General features: G+C 36.5%; 1 protein-coding gene across 1 annotated transcript in view; it reads left to right on the top strand.

Annotated features, from left to right (window-relative positions):
* Positions 1-22552, top strand: part of WDPCP (WD repeat containing planar cell polarity effector) — a 159003-nt gene that overhangs the window by 27229 nt on the left and 109222 nt on the right. Inside the window, exons 2-3 of the mRNA XM_075147603.1 lie at positions 20415-20499; positions 22224-22268. Coding sequence (XP_075003704.1) covers positions 20439-20499; positions 22224-22268 — 106 coding nt within the window. The 5' untranslated portion in view covers positions 20415-20438. The remainder of the gene's footprint in view (positions 1-20414; positions 20500-22223; positions 22269-22552) is intronic.

Here is a 22552-nt window from a genome sequence, read left to right as displayed (position 1 = left end):
GTTATCTCACTTTCCACCTCTAGAAAAGAAAAGTCAACCTGGTGAAGATTTATTTGTATTTCAGCTCACACAGATGAAGTTTTGCAAAGTTATTCACAACTTTAAGTACACTTGTAAAATTAGTAAGGTGGTTTGACACTTCTAAATGGCAAGGCTGCCAGCCTGGTTGTAACAATAAAAGACAAGCTTGGGCACTGGATGACGCATTTTTCTAAATATGATAATGCCTGCCTTTAATCTTTTAAGTAAACACTTTTTCAAGACTTACATTTTTACAGGAAATTTACTTTCTTGGGTAATGGTTTAAAATACATATAAGTGTAGCTTGATTTCCACTTAACGAACCCGTTAAATCCTGCTTTAGAGACAATTTTATTGAATTTGATCACAAAACTGGTCATCCGTTGGGACCTAAGCATTTCTTTTAAATGAAACCAACCGGTAACTAAAGTAAGAATATGCTCGCAGAGGTTGTGTTGTAGGTAATTTGGGGTATGAAAGACACAAATGCAAACTGGCAGAAAATGAGATGAGTCTCGTTTGAAAGAAATGTGCTCTCATTTAAATAGTTATATTTTTCATCAACTGTGAGTGAAAGGAAAGAAGTTGAGGTCAGTGTAAGGATTGAAAATTAGTATTTTAAACACTAGGTGGTGCCATTGTGTAAAGTTGTATTTCTGTTAAGTTTCTGAAGTCAGTGAAGGTGAAAACGGTGTTTAAAAACTTGTGAGAAATGTGTACAGAGAAGTTAGCAGTTGCAAATGAAAGGTTTGTTACACAGGATGAATGGGAGTGTGCCTATAGTTCTGGTTTTGTGATATGCAGAAGGAAAAGGGATATCTCAGGAAAGAGCTGTGTGATAAATTGTTGTGTTATTTTGACTTTAAGTCTGCTTGCAAGTATTTGCCTTTTCAAAGGGGGAGAGAGAACTTAACTCGCACTGTGTGAATCTAGGAACCATCTCCTAGCAGCTTTATATTGTGAATATATCAAAACAAGCTTCCCTTGTGTTACTTCAAATACACCCTAAAATGCCTTAGGATTAAAGCAATCATCTGTAATACAATATCTGTGGCTCATCGTTGATTGGCTTAAAACATGAAATACAGCTTTTTTTTTCTTGGAACAGTCAATGTGTTTCCTTCGTTGTCTGCTTTACCAAAATTCTGCATTCCTTGTCTAATCCTGAGATATTAAAATAATTAAGTGGGATAGTCACAGTTTCACTAATGAAGCATAATTGAGCTTTGGAATACTTTGATATTAAAATTAAAAAGAAAATATAAAAATGGTTTTGCTGAGCATATGCACGTTATTTCTATGTATTGCTACCTGTTTTAAGCAGTAAATGGGGAGCTTGCTTGCCTACGGACAGTTGGACTGTCCTGCTAACAGCTTTTTCAGCCTGTAAATCTTTATCACAGAGTGTGTGCAACTCTCTCTATTGGATCTGTGAGAAAAATTAGCTCTAAACAAAGTAATCATTATAACTTTAAGATGCTAAAATTTGATTGCATCAATGTTTATTCTTTTAGGTAAAGTGCTCAAAAGAAAATTAAAATTTTGCAATAGCCATTCAGATCTGGTTGTTGTATGTAAATGATACATATTTAATTAACTCGTTGGAAGAAATGTGTTTGACTTTATTCAGCAAATGCTATAAATTGATTGTTCCTATTGAGTTAGATAAAATATGATTTCATGTCCTTTGTTATTTAAATATATCAGGTCCTAATAACAATTTATGTGACCTAGAAAACACCAAAGAGTTGGCATCAATTTTTAAATTACTTCTTTCTTTCAGACCAAGAGCCCTGTTCTGTAATAATACCTTACACACAGGGTTGCTTATTATAGATGTTGCATGCACTTTAACTGCTGTGCAAAGCACCTCTCCCATGTAATTACACAAACATATTCTTAATTAATATGACTTGTGTTAGCGTGATCGAGCAATGGAATATTTTTTAGGTGTGTGTTTTGCAATCCTGAAAGAAGGCTGACAAATGAGGAATGTGGTTACTAAATATCACACGTCTCATGAAGAAATCCTTGGAAAGGACAAAGGCCAGGCCAGCTATGAGACTCCATCGCAATGAATCGCCTTAAAAAGCCCTAAAACATGTATTGATGCAGGAATTGCAGTATCCCAGGCTCTTCCTGATCCTTAAGGTTCTGTATAGAAAGGTGTTGTCAGATATGAAGAACACTTGGGGGAACCGGAATAGTTTGTTTACTGCAAGTGGAGCAACTTGACTATGTCAAACTGAAATTCCTCTCCTTAACTTCAGTGTGCTAGAGTAACGTATTTTGGGTTCCCTACTTTTGTGATTTAACCACTGAGTATACTGGAGGTAGGACCTATAGTGCAATGTTACGCTGCTCAGTTCCATGCCGCAGATCTATCGCTTTTTTACATGTTTATGCATTTTTTTCATATGTCAGTGCCTGGAATACTTGCAGAAATTTTAGGATTGTGAATGAAGCTGGAAAACTTATATGGTTCCTCTCCCTATGTCCATTAATTTTGCCATTCCATTTTGAACTGCTGTCAGGCAGCACAGAGCATATATCATAGATCACGATAATCATTAATGCAAATAAGATCGTGCACGTGCACGTGTGGTCACGTAGAGAGATGATTTTGGCTCCCTGATTTCATAAAGCTTTTGAAGTTGTGGCCATAGAGCTAATGAAGGAGGAGGAGTGGGTAGATGAATAGAGTAGTTACTTCCCCAGGACGTTTATCTGAAGCAGCTTTATTTGGTGGAGCGCTGCTTTAGGGGTAGATCAGCTAGTTGTTGATATGTATGGGGAAGCAGTGTAATGATGGACAACTTGGATGACCAGTGGTGGAAGCAAAAATTCAGCATAACATGAGCCACTGTCCATCTCTGAACTCACTCCAGAGCTGCCACAGATGGATAGGGGAGTTCTTGGCAGCACCAGCAGGCATTTTGCCATTACCATTACTCGCTTGATGCCAGTCAGTTGCAAACTAGTTGAATATTGAGAAATCGACTGTTGGGACTGTTGTGGAAATTTCCGATGCTTTTAGGGAGGCAGCTGCTGTGAAATGCAGCAGCAGTGGGGATGTTTCATAAATAGAGTGTTCAACATATTTAAGTGGTATTGGGAACACAGAAGTGCCTATCCTCTCTCCCCTTCCCCCATTACCCTGTGCAAACAAAAAATTTGATGGGAAAGAATACTTTATAGGATGCCACAAGCAGGCAGCAGCAGATACGGACAAATATACTTAAGCCCTCCAGCTGATACTGCCAAGCATATCAATAGGGGAGCAGGTCAGAGGAGAACAGATGTCAGCAATTTAGTTGCTACGAATAAACCCCTGCAAGGTGTCTTGATGCTGGAGTATGTTGTCTTGAGGCAGGTTCCCAGGAGATGTTGAAGACTGTGTTCAGAAAACCACTGGACAAACCAAAAAGAGATAGCACTGCTGCTGTTTACCAGGATGGCATCCGTCTCTGGGGATGCAGCAGTGGAAAGGGAACACCAACTGTGAATCATTGGGAAGGAAATGCTGGATGTGGCAGTAGACATGCTGAAGTCTTTGCCTTTTATCTTCTCATGATCTGTAGGTGTGAGAAAGACGTGGCTGCTGTAATGTCTGTGTTTCTCATCGTGCTGAAAAGAGACATTCCTGCTTGCCTTACAGCACTTTAAAGAGAGAGGTTTCAGCTAGTCCGCATAGTCTTGGAACTGTGGAGGGCGCACAGGTATGGATACAAGACTTGCCCAGATGTGGAACAGTGCAGTGAGGGATGAAACGTGACAGGGTACCTGGAGAATGGGTAGGAATGTGTCTGTAAAACCAGAAAACCGACAAACATTCTCTATAAAATTATTTCTTTTCATTTAGAGTGACATAAAACATCAAAAATTCAGCTCAATTAAAGTATGAGGACATCACTTCGGGGAGGTCAGCTTAAGTGCCTTATCTATTTGAATGTCTTTTTTTTTGACAAACCCTGTGTTCTGGTGATTGCCCTTCCTCCTAGATGTATGGCTTCACTAGAGCCATACTCATTTGACAGAGTTTTCCCATGACTGCTCAATAATAGTACAGAGGGAAACCCACAGAGAATTAATCCAGTCATGGTTGTGCTAATTTCCAAAGGAGCAAGTGAAAATAAGGGGAGTTTGTAATAAATGCAATATAAAACCTGTTTACATGAGTGATTCTCCTCCCCACCCCCACCAGCCTGGCCTTACCTCATTCCAGATTCCCCAGTTCTAGCTGAAAGCATTTTTCTGAAGAATGCTACCAGGAAAATTCCCTTTTTTATCTTGGCTATGAAAGACTTGTATGAAAGACCTTTCAATGGAAAGAGGGAATCTGTCTAAATGTGTTCCTATTGAAAGAGGATTGGTTTATAGTCACATAGTTTGATGTTCATAGGAGGACTATACATTTAATCTTTGATCTAGAAATTATTTAAGAGTCTGCACATAAGCTAAAAGAAGTTCTATCTAAATGTGCCATCTTCAGCTCCAGGTATAACCAGAAGGATTGTGGTTTTTCTGAGTGAATTTTCTCAAATATGGTTTCACTGCATAATTTCAGGGGGTTTCCTCCATCTTCATTTAGTTGGTGTATTATTTTCAGATAAAACACTTTGCACAGGCTCCATGTAAATGATTTTTCGGTTCTGTATTCAGGGAGGAAGTAGACTGTCCTCTTTGAGGTTATACTGCTAACACACTAATAAACTATTTCTAGGGATGATGAAGACAATTGGGTATTATGCCTGACTTATTCCAAGTCTGATCTCCAAGAATAGTCATTTTAAGGAAGGAAAGGTAAATCTTCATGTATGGAGAGAGTGTTACTGAAGATTTATTTCCCAAATTTTAGCAAGTGAATATGGTTTGAAGCCGTTCATTGACTTAATGGATTGAGACGTCTCTGAAATGCATCAGAATCCTGAAAGAGTGTCAGTGTAGGAAAAGGTCAACACCATTTTATGTCTTTGTGGGTAGTTGCAGCCCTCATATAAATAAAGCACTTATGCATGTACTTTAATACCAGTGAAGCCAAAAACTTATAAACATAAATTTTAGTGTTTTGCCAAAGCAAAGCATAGCTTTGGCAAAGAAGTTTTTTTGGCACTTTTTTTTAAGCCGTCATGGAGCTTGAAATTATGTGCTCATCTAGGCAAGTAGGCTTCTAAATTAAAATTTAAAAATAGGAAGAGTATATTCTTGCAAGTGGGAGCTGAAAAAATGATGGAAATATGCCCCCTCCCCCACCCCGTACTTTTCAAAAACAGAGGTCAGCTTCTGATTGTTTTCCTAGTTGATGTAACAAACATCCTCCACCATCTTTAAACAGTGACTCAGCTACTGCTTGCAGAGGCTTATATTGCCCCAGTTGTATTTTTTCTTTCTGTAGGGATATAGGATACTTTCCAATTCTTTCAGACTAATGACTTTCTTAAATACTGTCTTTTCTTCAGAAATGTAAGTACAAATACATGCTGTTCTTAACGATACTGAATACTGTTCAACCTGTGCATCATGTATTTAACTATGAGACAAATCTGATTCAATATATAAATTATTTTTGTAAAATATACAATTAGCTAAACTCAGCCTTTATGCAGTAAACATGCATTTGGATAATCTTTTCAATGAGAATAATGCAGACATTACACCCATTCTGATACGCAGAAGATGATCCATGGGGGAAAAAGATACGTGTACATAAGTCAATTATTTGAGAATAGAGTCCTTAATTTCTTCAGGCTCTATAAAAAGAATTTTGGCATCTGCACATATTTATTTTAGAGATATAGGGGTAAATCTTCAGCACAGAGCATGGGGAGTTAACCATGGAACATTCATTAACGTTAATGGGATTTCTATGGCTAATTCCCCACACACTGGCTGAAAATTTAGCCCAAAGAGATTTGAAAAGTGATGTTGAGAAGCAAGTTGGTCGGTTAGCCTTATTACTTTCATGTTATTAACTGCTCTATCTGTCATTGGCTTTGTATGAACACTGAGATATTATACTTAACAGTTAATAATAAAGGACTGTATGCTAAATACAGATTCTAGTGTGGAGGTAAAATAATGCAGTTATATAAGCAAATTTTGGGTATTTTCTGAAAAAAAGATCTGCAAAGCCGTAGAATAGAAGTAAAAAAAAAAAGATACTAAGGCATATTTTTAGACAGCAGAAATCGTTTACATTTCCTGTATCTCTAGTACAGCTTTAGCGCCAAAGGAAAGTATAACTCTTCTGTTTTGAACTCAGTATTCCACTATTGGGATCTAACTTCAGAGCTGGCCAACTCTGAGCAGGGGGTTGGACCCAGTGACTTCTAAGTTCCTTCCAGCCTAAATGATTGTATGACTTGGACTTAGTATAGCATTTTTCTTAAAGCCTTTTTGGAATAGTTTTCTTTTGTAAAAGTTAATTGAGATAAGACAGGAAAGTCAGTTTCTATTTATCTTAAAATTTTGAAGAATGGTTGAAACCTGAGCAAACATAAAAAGCTATTTCATCTACTAAATTGAGCATATTGTTTTAAAAGGAAATGTGGGCTCTATTAAAAAGTTTATCAGATTTATATTGCTCTTTTTTTGTGTTAAGGATATGCAACAGAGAACGTGTGTGAAATGTGAATATGTGTGTGTGTGCATACGTATATTCACATTTCTATTTCTCTTATATCTTAGCAGTTTTCTTTGCTTTTTAGGAGAGCAATTAAATTGCTTTTCCGGTTGTTATTCAGAGCAGTCAGTAGCCAGCCATTAGAGGGTGCTTCTGCACCAAGGAGCTCTCTTTTCTTAAAACCCAATTTACTTAACTTCAAGTATTTGTAGATTTAATGAAGAATCATTTTATGTTTCCTAGAATTACCCAATTTCTTCTTTAACTTGCATTACTTTGTGGAGTACTATTCTTGGAATTCAGAGGATTAAAATGCAGATAACTAAAGGTGATTCAGAGCGGGTGGAATGATTCAAAGCAGCAAAATTATTACATCTCTTAATTGTTAATGTAAAAACAAAAGAAAATACACAAGTGAAAAATGGGCTGGTCTCTTACCTAATTAATGACAGAGATGAGCATCTGTACTTTATAGCACTTGCTTACAGTATTACTGCCTTTTTTAGAAATAGATTCGTTCATTATAACTCCACTCCATATATTTGCAGCAAGAATAGTAAAATAGATGCAGTTTGTAAATTTCTGCTATTGCTAGTAAAGATTTAAAACTAAAACTCCCGGTAAAATAATTTTTTTTTTCTCTAGAATCATCATGATTCCTCATTCAGTAGCAAACTTAAAAATGATATGTCTTTGCTGTAAGAATGTGCAGACAGCAGAGTACGGAACTGGTTTTATAGCTGTTTATCCCAGAAATACCATTTTAAAGTCTGCACTTCTGACCCAGGACATTGGTGCAAGGTGAGTGAAGGAGAATGGAAATAGGAAGATTTCTAAGAGAAAATTCTGCTGTTATGGAATCAGTTCCTAAGACTGATTGAATAAAAGTCATTAAATTTCAAAAGTGGCACATAGTACAAAACAGTACATCTCAGTTATATGCCTAGTAATGTCTAGATCATGAGCGCTCAGCAAAGAAATCTGCCACCTGCAATTCTTGGTCAAAGCCAGCCCACGGAGATAGTGATTCTGAAAATACTCCTCCTGGAGAAGTTGGTACATCTTTGCATGAGTTTTCAGTTAAGGTTTTCTGATATCCAACTGCTTTTGAAAGCTGCCAAAACTTCCAAAGACCTTCTCTAGTAAAATGTCGATTGACAGCTGGAGGAACTGGCACTGAGCTCAGAATGGGAAGGGATAAAAATCTTCTTCAAGAGCTTCTTAAGAAGCCATATAACCTCCTAAACCTTAAACAAAAAGGGTAGCAAAATGTCCCTTCAGGCATAAGTGTCCAGGTTTTTATTGCACCTGTATATGTTGATATGCTCGTAGTACCATATATGTATTGAGGGCTGCTGGTACCGCTGTCTCCAATTTTACATATACATCACTTAGATATCTTTTCTGAGATTGTAAGGGCCCTTCTTCTCAAAAGGCAATGTTTACATTGCAAGAACACGTGGAATTAAAATAGGTGAATCTCCCTAACATCATACTCCCTAACAACTTGGGAATTTAGTATTTGCATATATATTTAAGTAATACAAAGTTCAACATCAGTGGGTGTGCTTTGTGAAGCTGACATGCATTGTTGTATAACTAATTTGATTCTAATTCCTCCAAAAGATTGTACGATACTTTTTTGTGTTTCCTTTAGCTGTTAAAAGGTGTACATTTTTTCTTTAGTACCTGGACTGTCTAGTTAGACTCAAGTCAATTTTTTTCTTATTTGGGAGTAGAATCCAGGCAAAAGTAAAATGTATTTCTTAAGCATATCAAACAGCAGAATAATTGAATGGTGTGAACATCTTGTTCTTTCTATATAAAATTTGGAGCTTCTGAAAGAATACATAGAATGACTGGTAGCATGTGAGTTCTTTGAAGATATTAGGCATTGAAGGTTATGTCATGTGTCGTAATTGGTCATAGATTTTCAAAGAGATTTTTAGATTAGACCTATGACAACAAATGTAACAAGGTACTAAGGAATTCTGTCATATAACAGTTTATACGATGCCCAGCAAATGTTAGCCCTAATCTGGTAAGTGTGTATGGTACTATTCTTGTGCAAATCATAATAGTACTGTAATATGGAACAAAATATTAGTGTACACACTCTGCTCACTAGGAGCTTGGACTAATCGACCCAGTAGTAGTTTTTCCTCTGAGCTGAATGATAACAGCATCCAATTTTAAGTTACAAACTTCTTTAAAATTAGCTAGATGGATTTTTCTGCTGGTAGCATATTTGCGTAGCTGTTGTAAATCATTGGTTGAGTTCACTACTGGTATTTTAAAATTAGAACCAGACAGGTAACAATGACTGGTTAAATGAAAACAGGGAGTCTGCCTAATCTTATACTTTAGTAAGCTAATTACTCCTTCTGGTATTATACTTTATAATTTTAACAGATTTTGGAGGGTTGATTCCTTCCATAAACATTTCTTATATTAGCAAGAGCTGCTTTGTATTACTTTTTTCCAACAAGTACCATAAATCCATCAGTTAATGATGGGAGTAGAGCTAATAAGCATTGTCAAGAAAAGAAAGGATAGATGATCGAATATACTGGATATGCTAACTCATGACTAAAGATAGTAAGGATGCACATATTTTGATTATGTCAATCTTGTCTCCTTCAAATCTGTCCACTAGGAAAACAAGCTCAATATACAGCTGGACAAGTAAGTCGGTAAGCCTGAAGCCAGATAGTTCATCACCAATATTATCTAAAAATATAGATAGTAATTTCTATGGAGAACTAATTCACATTTCTCTCCATAATTCAGCTACACGTTGGGAAGATGCTGCAAGCTAGCTGGTTGTTTCTAAAGTATTAAGAGTTGACTAAAAGTCCATTTTACATTTAAAGAAGATTATAAAACATAAAATGTACAACTTCCACCAGTGCATTATTTTACGGAAATTAAGAAGGACTACTAGCCTATACCGACGAGAAATTAGAGCAATCACATATATTCTTTCAAGACATGAAACTGGGGTTGGTGAATCAAATTACCTCTACATCAGTGTCAATATCTAGCATATCAAATAAAGATACTGTAATTTTCTGCTTTTTGAGGCAGATGAAGCTGATCATAAAGTGACACCTAACAGTTTACGTCCAGTGATGATGGTATTATTAGCAAGAGGAAAGTCTTCCTTAAGAAGTATTGGCTGATACCTGTTATCTATGTGATCTCTTGCAGATCCTGAAACGCAATTTATCTTTACTATGTATACTCAAATTTATAGGGATGGTGCTGGCAGTTACTAAATCTATTGTCTTTCTGTTGTAGGACAGGTTTGAGACCAAAACTGTTTTAAATACTGGTCAAAGGCAACTGCAGGTATCTTATTGACAGCTTGTCTTACTTTGCTCACGTAATAGGTAGAATGAAGCTGGACTGAGCTTTCGGCCCTTGAAATGCTTGTGTTGGTACTGTAGTCAGTTTGGGTCCCCTGCATAGTCAACGGAAAGAGATTCAGCCCATCAAATTTTTCTTTTATGCATAAGTTCTTGGACAGCACTAACCACTGCGGTAGCCAAACACTGTCATGTGGCCGTCCATCTTACAGACAGCAGTCTGGCAACCTGGACAAAAGGCAGGATTACCTTGGATTCTTCATCAGCAGATTTAGAAAGACCGCATCCCATTCGGCCATGTTCAGATTGGTATCACTGCCAGAAACATGAATGCTTAAAAAGAGAAGCTCATGTCGTGTGTAAACTGGTGAATTAACTGAGCATCTCAAGTTAATTCTGTTTGGCAGGAAATGTTTCTTTAGGTTTTGGTAACTGGATCGCTTAAATCATCTTTTTTTGCTGTAAAAAATACTCAGTTTTGGCTTGATCTTTCTCCTCTCTTTTCTCTCCCCACTCCCCCTGCCCCAACTTGCTGTTTGTCTCATGCTGTGGACTGGACCTATTTTGTTTGCATTTTTTAATACGGTAGAGTTCTGAAACTAGCTGTACTTATAGACCAAATATTTTACTTTCATGGCTCTCCTAAGAGCAGTGGAGTAGTTTGTAGTTCAATATTAAAATCTATGTACATTTTGTTTTATATATGACGCCACCACTCAATAGTTTCAAATGTGATATGAAAATGTTTAAACAAATGCATTTTTTTCTTCAAAGTTATTTTCCCTAATGCATATCTGCGTAATTAGAACGTAAAGTAAACTACACTGTAGCATTACAATCAGGAATTAATTATTGTAATATGAAATTTTCATTTTTTGTCTTTCCTAACTGCAAAGGTGAGTATGGCTTAAAATTGAAAAAATATTAGTCCTTTTCACAGAAACTTGTTTGAAGATCATAAAGGAGTACAAAAGAAGAAAAGCTTTTTTGTTTGTGTTTGCAATCAAATCTTTCTTAAAAGGAAGTCTGACACACAGGCATTGTAGTTTTTTTTAATATCACATTGAAGAAAGCAAGATACAAGTCTCACTGGATTAACTGGAATTCAAGTATAGCAGAAAAAAACCCATATTTAAAAATAAATGCTCACAAACAAGAAGCTCAATGAGCCTTGCAAATGGCTATTCAAAGGTGATTTTCAAATATTAGTGAAGCTTAATTTATTGCTTGCCTAATTTATTGCCTGCATCAAAACAAAACGAAGAAAATAGGTCAATGTAAAGAAGCTACTGAAAATTATTTAAATGGCAAAACATTCTGAAAAAGAATACAAAAAATACATTTAAAGATGTTGTGGATCTAAAAATAATCAATCTGTTTGTTCTAGTAAATTTATTCAGTTCATACAATGCACTCAGAAATATATTTCTGTTTTTAAAGACAGCTTGCAAATTTGCAAGATTTGTAAATCAAATCAACATCTTTGCCAATCTGCTTTTGAAAATTCTTTAAACAAGTACTCAGTTAACATGCATCGTATAAAATGTTACAGGCAAGAACTGTACAGTTCAGTGAGAAATTTGTTGGTATAGCACATAAACAAAAGGAAAACTAAATAGATGTTCATGCTATATTTTCAATGCTGCACTTAAAAAAATTAATCGACTTCCTTACAGATCTGGCTAGTAGTTTGATAGCTAAATCTGAAATACTGCATAAAAATATGGAAGAATCTTATTTGTTTAGGTGCAAGTATAGTTAAAATTCAGATTGAACTATGATCACTGTTTATTTAATAGTAGCAGCCCATGCTGCAAGGCCAGTTGATGAACTAAAATGCCTATGCATAGAAGCGTAAGTGGGAAGAAACAATTCATATCTGTTGCTGTCAATAGTACTGCTGTAAACCCACACATTTACATAATTAATTTCCAATGTGAACTGGTATTCTCAGTTTAAAGACCTGCTGATATAAACCTCCTTCCTTGCAAACAGGAGTTGCAACAATGGTAGGGCAATGAGCAAGGACTTTTCCTGTGCTTGAATAATTTGCAGGTCCTTTCACCTTTTGGTGCTCGTTTCTGCTTAGTTTAAAAAAGAGAGATTTTGTTGTCTTCTCTTTTGGCTGACGGTAAGAAATCACTGTTATGAAATTTTATGACCTACTGACCTTTACTATTGAAAAATTGGTTTATTTACAACAACAATCACTATCTAAAAGCATAGCATAAAACAGTTTGACATTTAGTACTTCTATAATTACCTTATGTCATGTGTCAGCACTGGATATCTCTAGTTTGGATCACTTATCTACTATCTGGTTTATATAAAGGCCTTCAGGGTCTTTATCAAAATGTGTATATGAACTTTTCACTCTATGAAGTAAAAACCTGGGTCAATTATATCTATTTTCTGTGACCTTCTTAACTTTTCACACCCACTCTGCCAGCGAGTTGTTATAGATTGTAATACTTGCCTGCAGTATCAATTGGAGAATGATTTCTAGCTTCATTAATGTTGTCAGAGGTGTGGCTGATACATAAACTAAGTATCTTCTTGGCAAATGGCATTACCTCCCTCAAATGCATTCTGCTTTGCTTTTGTTAATCTTCTTATCTCTTCAGTTAATCAATAACTGTCTTTCAAAAGAGTGTACCAATAATACATATTGGAAGTGTGTTTCTGAAGGTAGGAGAGGCGGTAGTGTGGTTTGGGCAGTAGGCAAGAATTTAGTTTCTGATCCTGTCATCATCTACTTGGGTGACAACTCAGCAAAAATTGTGCCTCGGTTTTGACACATGAACAAGCAATCAGGCGGCAACAAGTTACCCCCATATAGATTTCCTGTAGTATTTCTGCACGTGTCCTTGAACTTCAGCACCCTCTACCTAGTAGATAGAGTTTTAGTTTAGAGCTCAGAGGATGAACTGGACAGCTGTCTCTCAGCCAGCAATTCACATCCTGAACAATGGCCTGCATGGCTTTTTGCCCACATACAACTAACCTGTTTCAAAATAATAATATCTCAAACACTGTGCTTAATATTAATTAAGTCCGGCGGCAGTTTTTTATGGTTACTGTTTAATGACGTGATCCTACTATGAGCTTTGCCATGGTGGTAAAGGAGACCATCACTGCAGAACCAGTTGCAAGATCAGGGCCTCAACGTTTTGAATGCAATTAAAATAGTAGAGTATAAATGTATTAAGCTCAAGATAATTGCACAAGAAGTAATCTTAATTGATATAAACTGGAGATAAAATGTTTGTTCTGTTTTAAAGCATTTACAGAATTTCAGTGTTCTTAGTATTTGTCAAATAGTCTTAATATTCTTAAGGAGCTATTTGTATATTTTACAGTTAAATATATAACTATCTTAAAGCATGAAAACTCAGTAAATATAACTGTCATTGCAAAAAAAAGGATTATTTTCAGACTCATAGAACAATAAAACAAACCTCACAAAAATTAATTCAATGGAGCATGGTACAACTTCACAGCATATGGGAATAAATTTACAATGTATAATTTTCCTGCCAGAATTCTTGAGTTATCAGATAATGTATTTCCTTTCAATGATTATTCTGCAAGCCATATTTAGGCTTTTCTTACAATAGAAGCTTCACTGTGTATTTCAGTACAGAGTGCTCTTGTGTGTTGTTCACCCATCTACAAAATAGTTTTCCTATTCAGATTAGGGAAGTTAGAATAAGGAAAAGAATTTGCTTCATTCATGTGTTTGGCAAAAATATTCTGAGTCATCGAAGTCTGAAAAGAAAGAAAGCAGCGACAGTAAATATTTGCCTAGGATAAATACAGCAACAGTAAATATTTGTCTAGAACTTAAGATTTATGATAATTGAACAACTTGTTATTTGTATTAGCTGAAAATATTCTTAAACCAATATTATAATATGAATTATTATGCACTGAGTAGATTTATAAGAACATGCCTGTATTTCTACTTCTTAAAATCAGAGGTTGGTCTTACAGGCAGGGGACCTGATTTTCATTTATACTACAAAATCTACACTTCTTTTCTCAGTGGAAAAGGGATTTAAAGGAGAAGTAAATAAATAGAAGAATAAAGCCCACTGTGTTACTGAAGATAGTAAAGATCTCAGGCAAGGAGTTTCAGTCCCAGGAGTAGTAGTTGTGAGGAGGGGCTGACCGAGGCTCAGAAAAAGTAGCTGCAGGTGAGGAGGGGTCTGAGTTCAACAAGGATCTAAGAAAAAGGGAAGAAAAAGAAGACCAGCCCAAGCCTGCTTATAAAGGGACATACTGCAGTGATGATCTGGAAGCAGAGGTATCGGGGAGCAGAGGGGTGTTGGTGATTTACCAGTGGGCCAGCTGCAAGAGGTCTAGGGTGGGTGCCAACAGAGCGGAAAGAATGGGGACTACCAAAGCCAGCTTGCAGTTGCCATTACAAATGTAATTTGGATTACATTTGATCCAAATTTTATCAGGTCTGTCTTTTGCTTTCTGTAGCCATGGCATTTTTGATCTGATCTTGAATGACAGAACAGCCTTCACTGTTGTGGTTAAACCACAGTCTTACTGTAAATGGGACTCCGACCCTGACTGCCCTTATGCACTGCAGACCTTCTGTTTATGATACACGCATCTCAGACTTTGCCAGTACAAAGTGAAACATGAAGACTAGAACCTCTACTTATCAGAAAATAAAGTTAAATTTCCACAGTTAAATTAATGAAACATTTAAGAATGAAGTGAGAATAGCTTATTTTCTGCATAGGTGATAGAATTGCTATCCGGTGCAATCCAAAGAAAGGACTGTGCAATGGGAGGGTAGATCAGAATGCCATCTTCACACCCGTTAAATTCTAACCAAATTAAAACTATGCCATTCGGGGCTATTTCTACGTCGTCTTAAATCCAAACATTTGTGGCTAAAAATTCAGAGCTGATCTTACTAATGGACCCATTGAGCCAAGGCCTTAAAACCTGATTGGACTCCTATGGTCACTAGATTTCTACACAGGAGCAACAAATGATTCACACATACCTATTTGCATGATTTGCTCTAAACGTTTGGGCCAGTGTCGCAGGTGAGAAGTAGCCTGCTTACTCTCTTGTATCCATTAGTGAGAAACAAGTACATTTGGCAACGTCTGTACGGTAATTCGTTCACCAAGCAACAGAACTAAAGAATTTCCTATGATCTCCCCCTGCCCAGCTGATGTGTGCTTTGTGCTTGTCTCTTGTGCGGTAGCGGTATAGCCAATATATACAATATATGCTGTTCACAATCCCCACGTCTGCCCCCTTTCCCCCATCCACTGCAGTCTCAGACCTCCCACACTTTCCCTGCCACCTTTTCTTTCCCCTCTGCTGTCCAGTTCCTCCCCATGTTTGCAGCACTCATGGCCACCATGCCACCACTGTCTTCCATAGGCTATGCTCCCTTTGTTAGATCTTCCAGCTTGGCAAGAAACAACGTGCTCTGCCTGAGCTAGATCTACAGATTTCACCAAGAAAAGTGATTAGGGCCTGAGCTATGCCTACGTGTCCCTCAGTTCTGGTACGAAGACAATTTTTCCTTGTGCCCACCTGCAGATTTGCATGGCATTTGCAGGAATTACATATTTTTGAGAATTTCTTTTTTGAGAAAACAGATCAGAAGATTAGATTTAGCTTGATTAATGGATTAAAAAATTCAAGAAGTTAGACTGACACCCAAACATAAGCCTCATTTTCTTAAGAAACCAAATTAAAACTATTAATTCACATATATAAATTTAGCAGTTTCCTTTAATTGCTGTGGTACTGACTTCTGGTGGAATAAATTGTAGATGTGAAGGAAGAATCTGGATTGTTGCTGCTTAATGCCAGAATACAAAATGAAGTTTTACAAATTCTCATTATTTTACTGACTTTATTTCTGTATGTGTTTATTATATATCGAATAGGCTGTCGCTTCATACAACTGTAAAAAGTGGAAGCCTATCTTGCAAGATTGGGAGAATATTTTGCGATTATTATCTATGGGAACATGACTGAGAAAAATTTTTACTAGTCCATTTTTTAATGGATAATTACAGTAAATTTTAAGTTGATGTAGCTAAAAATGTAAAAGATAGTATGTTTAAAATTTTATTTTACATGCTTTACACAAAGAATTGTTGTATCAACTAAAAGCATACAGCAAGTCGCTACTGATCTAACGCACGTAGTTCGAGCTAAACTTTATCTTACAGAGTCAAATATTACTTTTGTTAATCATATCTGTGCTGCAGGGAGTTTCTCTCCTTGGTGAAGGAGAAATTGGTCATGAAGAGGAAATAAAAACAGACAATGATTTCTGCTCCAAATATTGTATCACGGAAACATAGGATAAGTTGTAGGATGACTTTGATGACTTACCTTCTTTTTTGAACATTTGGTGTCTGAGTTACAAATCAGACATTGGGAATGAGCTGTAGTGATGCCAGAGATAGGATGTTAACTTTGGAGGGGTGGAAGAAGGGAGGCAGAACTAAGATCAAGGGTAGTCTGTTCTGGAATCTATGGCTAGTAGAGCTATTGTGTAATTAATCTGAAGTCAAATGAAAAAATACATATTTTTCTTAATTAGAGTCCATTGTGGCTATTACGTTTTCCATTTTTCTGAAAAAAATTAGACCCGTAGAACATGAAAGCAGTCTGGAATAGAAGAAAACAAAAGGGTGTCCTGTGCTGATTTTTATAAAATAATTCCCGGTACAGTATTTTTTGCCAAGAAAGTCTGATACTATGTGAGTAGTGAAAATGGATTCCGCAGCACTTTTTTATTTGGGCATCTTGTCCTATAACATCTGCCCAAACCCACATCTGAAGCACCTCGTCTAGTACGTGTACACGTGTTACTGCAGTAGCTTTGTAACTTTGCTATGGTGTAGAGGTACCTGCCTTCTGACTAGTTTTGTATTTTACCTTGTTTCTGCTCCTAGGAGAGTGTCCCAAACTACAGAGATATTTTGGAGGAGATCCCCTTTGTTTGTCGCTCTTTTGCTAGGAACGCTGGATTTCTGAGAGCACGGTGGCCCACCTTCAGTGGAATAGGCAGATGGTCATCAAACACAGTTCTGTAGCCTGACAGGATTTACTCTTAGAGGGAGACTTGGGATAGCGTTGTGACGCCAAGCCATGCCTCTGGCACGTAAACTACAAAGTTCAGATAGTCTGTTGTAGTCAGCATTTCCTATTCTGTAACTCAAGATCGCTCGTAACACATTTTCAGAGGTCCATGTTCTTGGGATGCACTCACCTCGGGAGCTGCGCATTGCAGGAGAAATACAGCATCAGTGCCCTGGATCAGTCATGCAGTGCATAGTTCCTAATTATTTGGCACGACAGCAGCTAAATTGAAGGTGTTGGAGTGGACCCTAGATACCAATTTCAGCATTTATTGATGTTACAAAGTGGCGAGGTGGTTATTTTCTGTATCAGTGGTTAAACAAAGATTTACTAAACTGAGGATTTTTTTTTAAACAAAGCACTCCTACCACAGATACTGGAGCAGGCTAACCATTGCAGAACATCTCCATTTGTCAGTAAGCTTTTGCAACCACCAAAATATCCCTGCCTATTGTTTGTGGAGATATTGTGAAAGCGACAGTCAGCGTTGCGTGAGACAGAAAAAAAGAACCAGCTATTAAATTGAATTCCAGTTTTACCTTAACAAAAGAGTTATTTTATCCCATTTTCCCCAAATTCTACTAAATCTTAAAGAGGGGGGGATGGAGTTCTTAAAGCTCAATGTGAGGAATTTTTATATTTTTTCATACCTACTTCTTTGCAATATCAGGGCCAGGCTCATGAAGTTAAAGGAACATTGTAAATTCTGAGAGGCACTTTTCAAATACAGAAAGATCCCCTTGTCGTCGTCATCCTCATCCCCATTGTGCTGGAATATAATGATGTGGTAAATGGTGAGATGTAGTTGCATAACTCTGAAAGTTGGCGTGTATTCCTTCAAAAGGAACAAGAAAGAATAATTCCTCTGAACAAAATATTCAGACTTTACAATACTGTGTTCTGTTACAGAAGCAAATTTTCTCTCTCTTTTTTTTTTCTTTTTTTTTTTTTTTCCTGTAGAGTATAACTAATCAGAAGATATTTCAGATTAGAATATTGGTAGACTGGACCAGTATTTTTTGGGAAAATGTCCATTCTCACTGGCACAACAATAAGCATTCAAATAATTAGCTGGCTTGTGAGTGCTAGGAGTCCAAAGAAAGGAAGAAGCAAAAAGCTAAACTCAAGATTAAAATAATTGACAAAATCTCTTTTACCATTTTAGGAACATGGAGATTTTTGCTTCATCTAGGTCATTCAGCACAGAACTGAAATGCAGTTCTTTAGAAGTCTTTGGGGTTTTAACATTTTCTTACAAAATTTCTTTTTTCTCATTTTTGAGGGCAAATTTTGTAAAAGTACGCATCTTGGAGACTGAGTATTTAGTGCTTATTTGAAAACTTCCTTCTGTTTTTTGGAGAGTTCCCTCCCTCTGACACTCAGTGAAAAAATAAACAGTTGAAAGTCTTCTCTGATTTGTCAGTTTGGAAGGCACACAGCAGCACTAAAATGTTACAGGATAGCTTTATATTCAATAGGAGGACACAACTAAAAGACCTGTGGAGCCTACATACAAGAGCTTTGGAGTAATTTGGGGAATTTTTGTTAGATTATTTGTCGCACCAAAGTCTCCTAGTCTTACCTTGCCTTGTGGGCAGACGTGCCTTCTCCCCAGCTGAAAAGATCATCTGCCAATCAAAGGCTGGGTTTTTTTTTTCAGTCAACCCATGATAGGATTTGTAGAAGTTCACTCAATTCAATGACTTCCTATTAGTGAGAGATTCTAATCTAGGATCTATGGGCCTTGGGGAATGCAAGTTTTGTTTCACTTGCTAAAGTAAGAAAGGAAAAAAAAGAGAAAACAAATAAGAAAATTATAATGTACAATCTCCTTTTACTGTAGTCCACATGGAAAATGAGGGGCTGCCCTCATCCATATTTATATCAAAAATGGTTCCCATGTTCAACAGACCACCATGCTACTAATCTCCTTGCATTTTTTTCCCAAACCTCATTCTCGCCCAAGATGAAAGTATATTCCATTTACTAGACATGTGTTGTGAGCTTTTATTTTTTGCCTTTTTTTTGATAGAACTATGGGATTGAGTAAGTCTAACCAAGACTTTTTGTGCATGTGGGGATCAGTGTAAAGAAAATGCTATTTCCACTTGGTGCTATTTCAGTGGATTAGGCAGTGCATCAAAACATACATATTAGCTTGAGTGATAATACCTCAAGGTCTTATAGCTCTGCTGGGACTATGATAACTTCCTTGATGCTACCTGAGATTCTTGCACATATTTTTCATCATAGAACTCTTGACGTAACTGTCTGATACTCTATGTGATAGGAATTCTGCAATCATCTTGTAATTGGTTCATTATCTAGATGGCACTAGTGGAAAGGAAATGAAGAGTCCACTTCAAAAAAGAAAAAAAGTTCAAGTACAGTACCACTCAAACAGTGGCTCTTAAGTGTGCTGTATTTGTGTAAACCCCCCTTCAGAGTCCAGCTTTCAGTGGATTCTTGGGTGTAGCGAAATAAATGAAATTAATTGGTCTGGTGGCCCACTTATAACTACAGCACTGCAGGAGATTACTCAGGGAAGTCTGTTGGTTACTGTCTCTCAGAAGATTCCCAATGCTCCTTTGAGACACAACACATCCTCTAGTGGGAATATTCAGATGGATTGCTCAAAAAACCACGGTAAACATTTTATAACTGTAGTCAATGTACAAAATATTTCAACTCATATTTTATATGCTTCACATCTGTTGTTTTGTCAGTTTTAATTGATTTAATGTAAGTGCTCTTTTTTATTTAGAAAGACATCATTTTTTATATTTAGCACTATAACTAATGTCTACAAATATCATGTGTTCAAAACTTCTTCTTGGCTATATTGACACTTCCCAATGTACAGTGTTTAAAAAAATTGGCCTGAAAGTCAAATTCTCCTATCTAAGCCAGATCTTTAAGTAGTGGCTTCACTTTTCCATGTGTCAAGGTAATAACCATACGGTAAAAATAGATTATAATGTGTATATGAGAAACATCAAGCACAAAATTATTCACTTTGGTGAGAGCAGCTGTAAATTCAAACAAATTTTGATTTATCTCTGTATATGATGGATATATAGACATGTACATTTCTTATCCTATTCTTTCCCATGCATCAGTCATTTTATTGCAGTCAAAAACTATGACTTACATATAAGAAAATATCATCAGTGCTAGGTTCTTCTTAGTTTCCAGAATACTTGCAGTTTCACTGGTGACAGAGGGTAATTAATTTGCTCATGCAGGTTCTTTCCTTCTTTTGATAGTGCTAAGGCTCCGACTGCTACCAGATGTCGTTCTGCCTGACTGAGATGTTCCTGTGGTCTTTGAAGACTAACTTACATATTAGAGGTGAGCTGTTACCTGTTACTAAAAGCAAAACAGCAACATTTGTTGATGAATATTAAACTGATATAAAATTCTGAATACCCAAATGAAGTGGGTTTTATACTTAGGAGAAAGAAAATTAGGCAGCAATACGATGTTTGAACTTGGTCAGCTTCTTTGCTTATCTCATCATAGAACTGTAGCATCCTTTCAAGTAAAAAATGTTAAAGATTATATTTAATTGGATGCATTTTCCTTTTTAGGAAGCTATGCCCTACTTGACTGTAAGCTTCAGTTTAATGACTAGTTTGCATGAGTGAAGATCAATGGTGAAGTGATTTGCAGAGGCATTGTGATTTGTACTTAGCATGAAAATAAAAAATTACTGCATGTTCTGGGTATTTTGCATGATTACTTGAAATTTTATACTTACAAGGTTATATTTATCTTATTAATCGATTGTTCCAGAGGCACATGACTAATTACTAGCCATGTAGAAATTGCCTTCATTCATCTTGCCTTGCTATTGCTAAAATATAATACTAAAAAAACCCCCACTGGTTTATAAGTGGACCTTATCAAAATATTATTTATGACACTTCATGCCAATTGTAGTGTACAATACTTCTGTTGAAATACTATTTTGAATATTATTGACAATTCAATTGAATATGAAAGAATATTCAGTTGAATGTTATTATTCAAATATTGACTCAACATGTCTTGGCATCCCGTCTTTCTGTGAGAACTGTTTTGTAACAACAATAATATAAAAAAGTCAAAAGCTGTATTTCATAGAAAAGTCGGATGGTTTAAGTAAACACATAGTTGTGATTTATTGTAATTAAAGGTGTAGTGTGGCCTACTGTGTCTATTTTCCACCTTTGACCTTCTTGCTTCCTCTCTGTCCATTTATTCATTGCCTGCAAACCTCATTCTAAAATTCTGAGGCAGAAGGGAGGACTGCCGTCTTCTTTTAAAAGCTGCCTGCCATTGCAGTGCCTTCCTACATTCCTCCATGTAAGGAATTTCTCCCCATGGTATATCCCTGTCTGAGTTTAGAAGGAGACAGATGCGGTGTCAAACTAATTATTTTAAAACAATGCAACTTAAAGCCATACTTAGATCTACTTGGTGGAGCTTGCCATGGCACACCTAAGTATTTACCAGTCAGCCACATCAGGAACAGGGTGGTGTGGCTTGCAGTCCCTGAAGCATCCAAATTTCTTTGCCATGGGAACCAGGTAGACAATAATACCCATAGATAAAGAATACTGGATCCTTTAAAGGGCAGCTTTATGAGTTCATGAATCTTAAAAAAATCCTGTTGACTTTAGCTCAGCTGTGTCAGTCATCAGAAAACATTTTAAGTTATTCCAAGGTACACTTTTGACCATGATCCTTACCCTTCCTTGTGAAAGAACACAAAAGATGCTAAGTAGGAAGGTGGTAAAAATACTTTTGCGTGTTGGCAGCTGGAAGAGAATCAAAGCGTATGTGAAGGAAATGACAGCTCCAAATAAATGTAAGGACCTATCACATTCTCCTTCAGGCCTTGCTTGCTGGTTCTTGAAAGTCCTACTGGTATGCAGACTATATGCTGTAGTTTTTCCACTGTTGCTTGTATTTTAGCACCTAACGCTCTGCTCCAGCTAGCAAAAATTGAGATGCTGAACTTTGCTTGCTAAGTTGTGTTTTGTTTCCAGTGTCACATCCATAATTAAATGTATTTACATTCAATTGTATAGATGAAGATATTGGGATCCACCAGTACTATGACAAGAAAGAAACAGGTAAAATATAAATCACCCTAACTAAAACTAAACAAAACTTCCAGATGTTCAATCTACTGTGACGCAGGCTGTTTGCTCTGAAAAACGCAACTTTGAATTTCTTGTTAATATGTGCTTCTGTGTTCCTATAGAATAAGGAAACACAGAAAGAGATTTTCTCTCCTGAGTTGCATCAGAGTATTTAAAAACTTTTTATTCCACAAGAGAAAAAAATTGGAAAAATATTTACATAAAAACAACCTAAAAAATCTTAGTGGAATTTTACACTCTGAATTCTTCTATTT

The sequence above is a fragment of the Calonectris borealis genome, chromosome 3 (genome assembly GCF_964195595.1).
Source record: "Calonectris borealis chromosome 3, bCalBor7.hap1.2, whole genome shotgun sequence".
NCBI classification, from domain to species: Eukaryota; Metazoa; Chordata; class Aves; order Procellariiformes; family Procellariidae; genus Calonectris; species Calonectris borealis.
The sequence above is the reverse complement of the archived record's forward strand: the minus strand, read 5'-3'. Positions and strand labels throughout refer to the sequence as shown.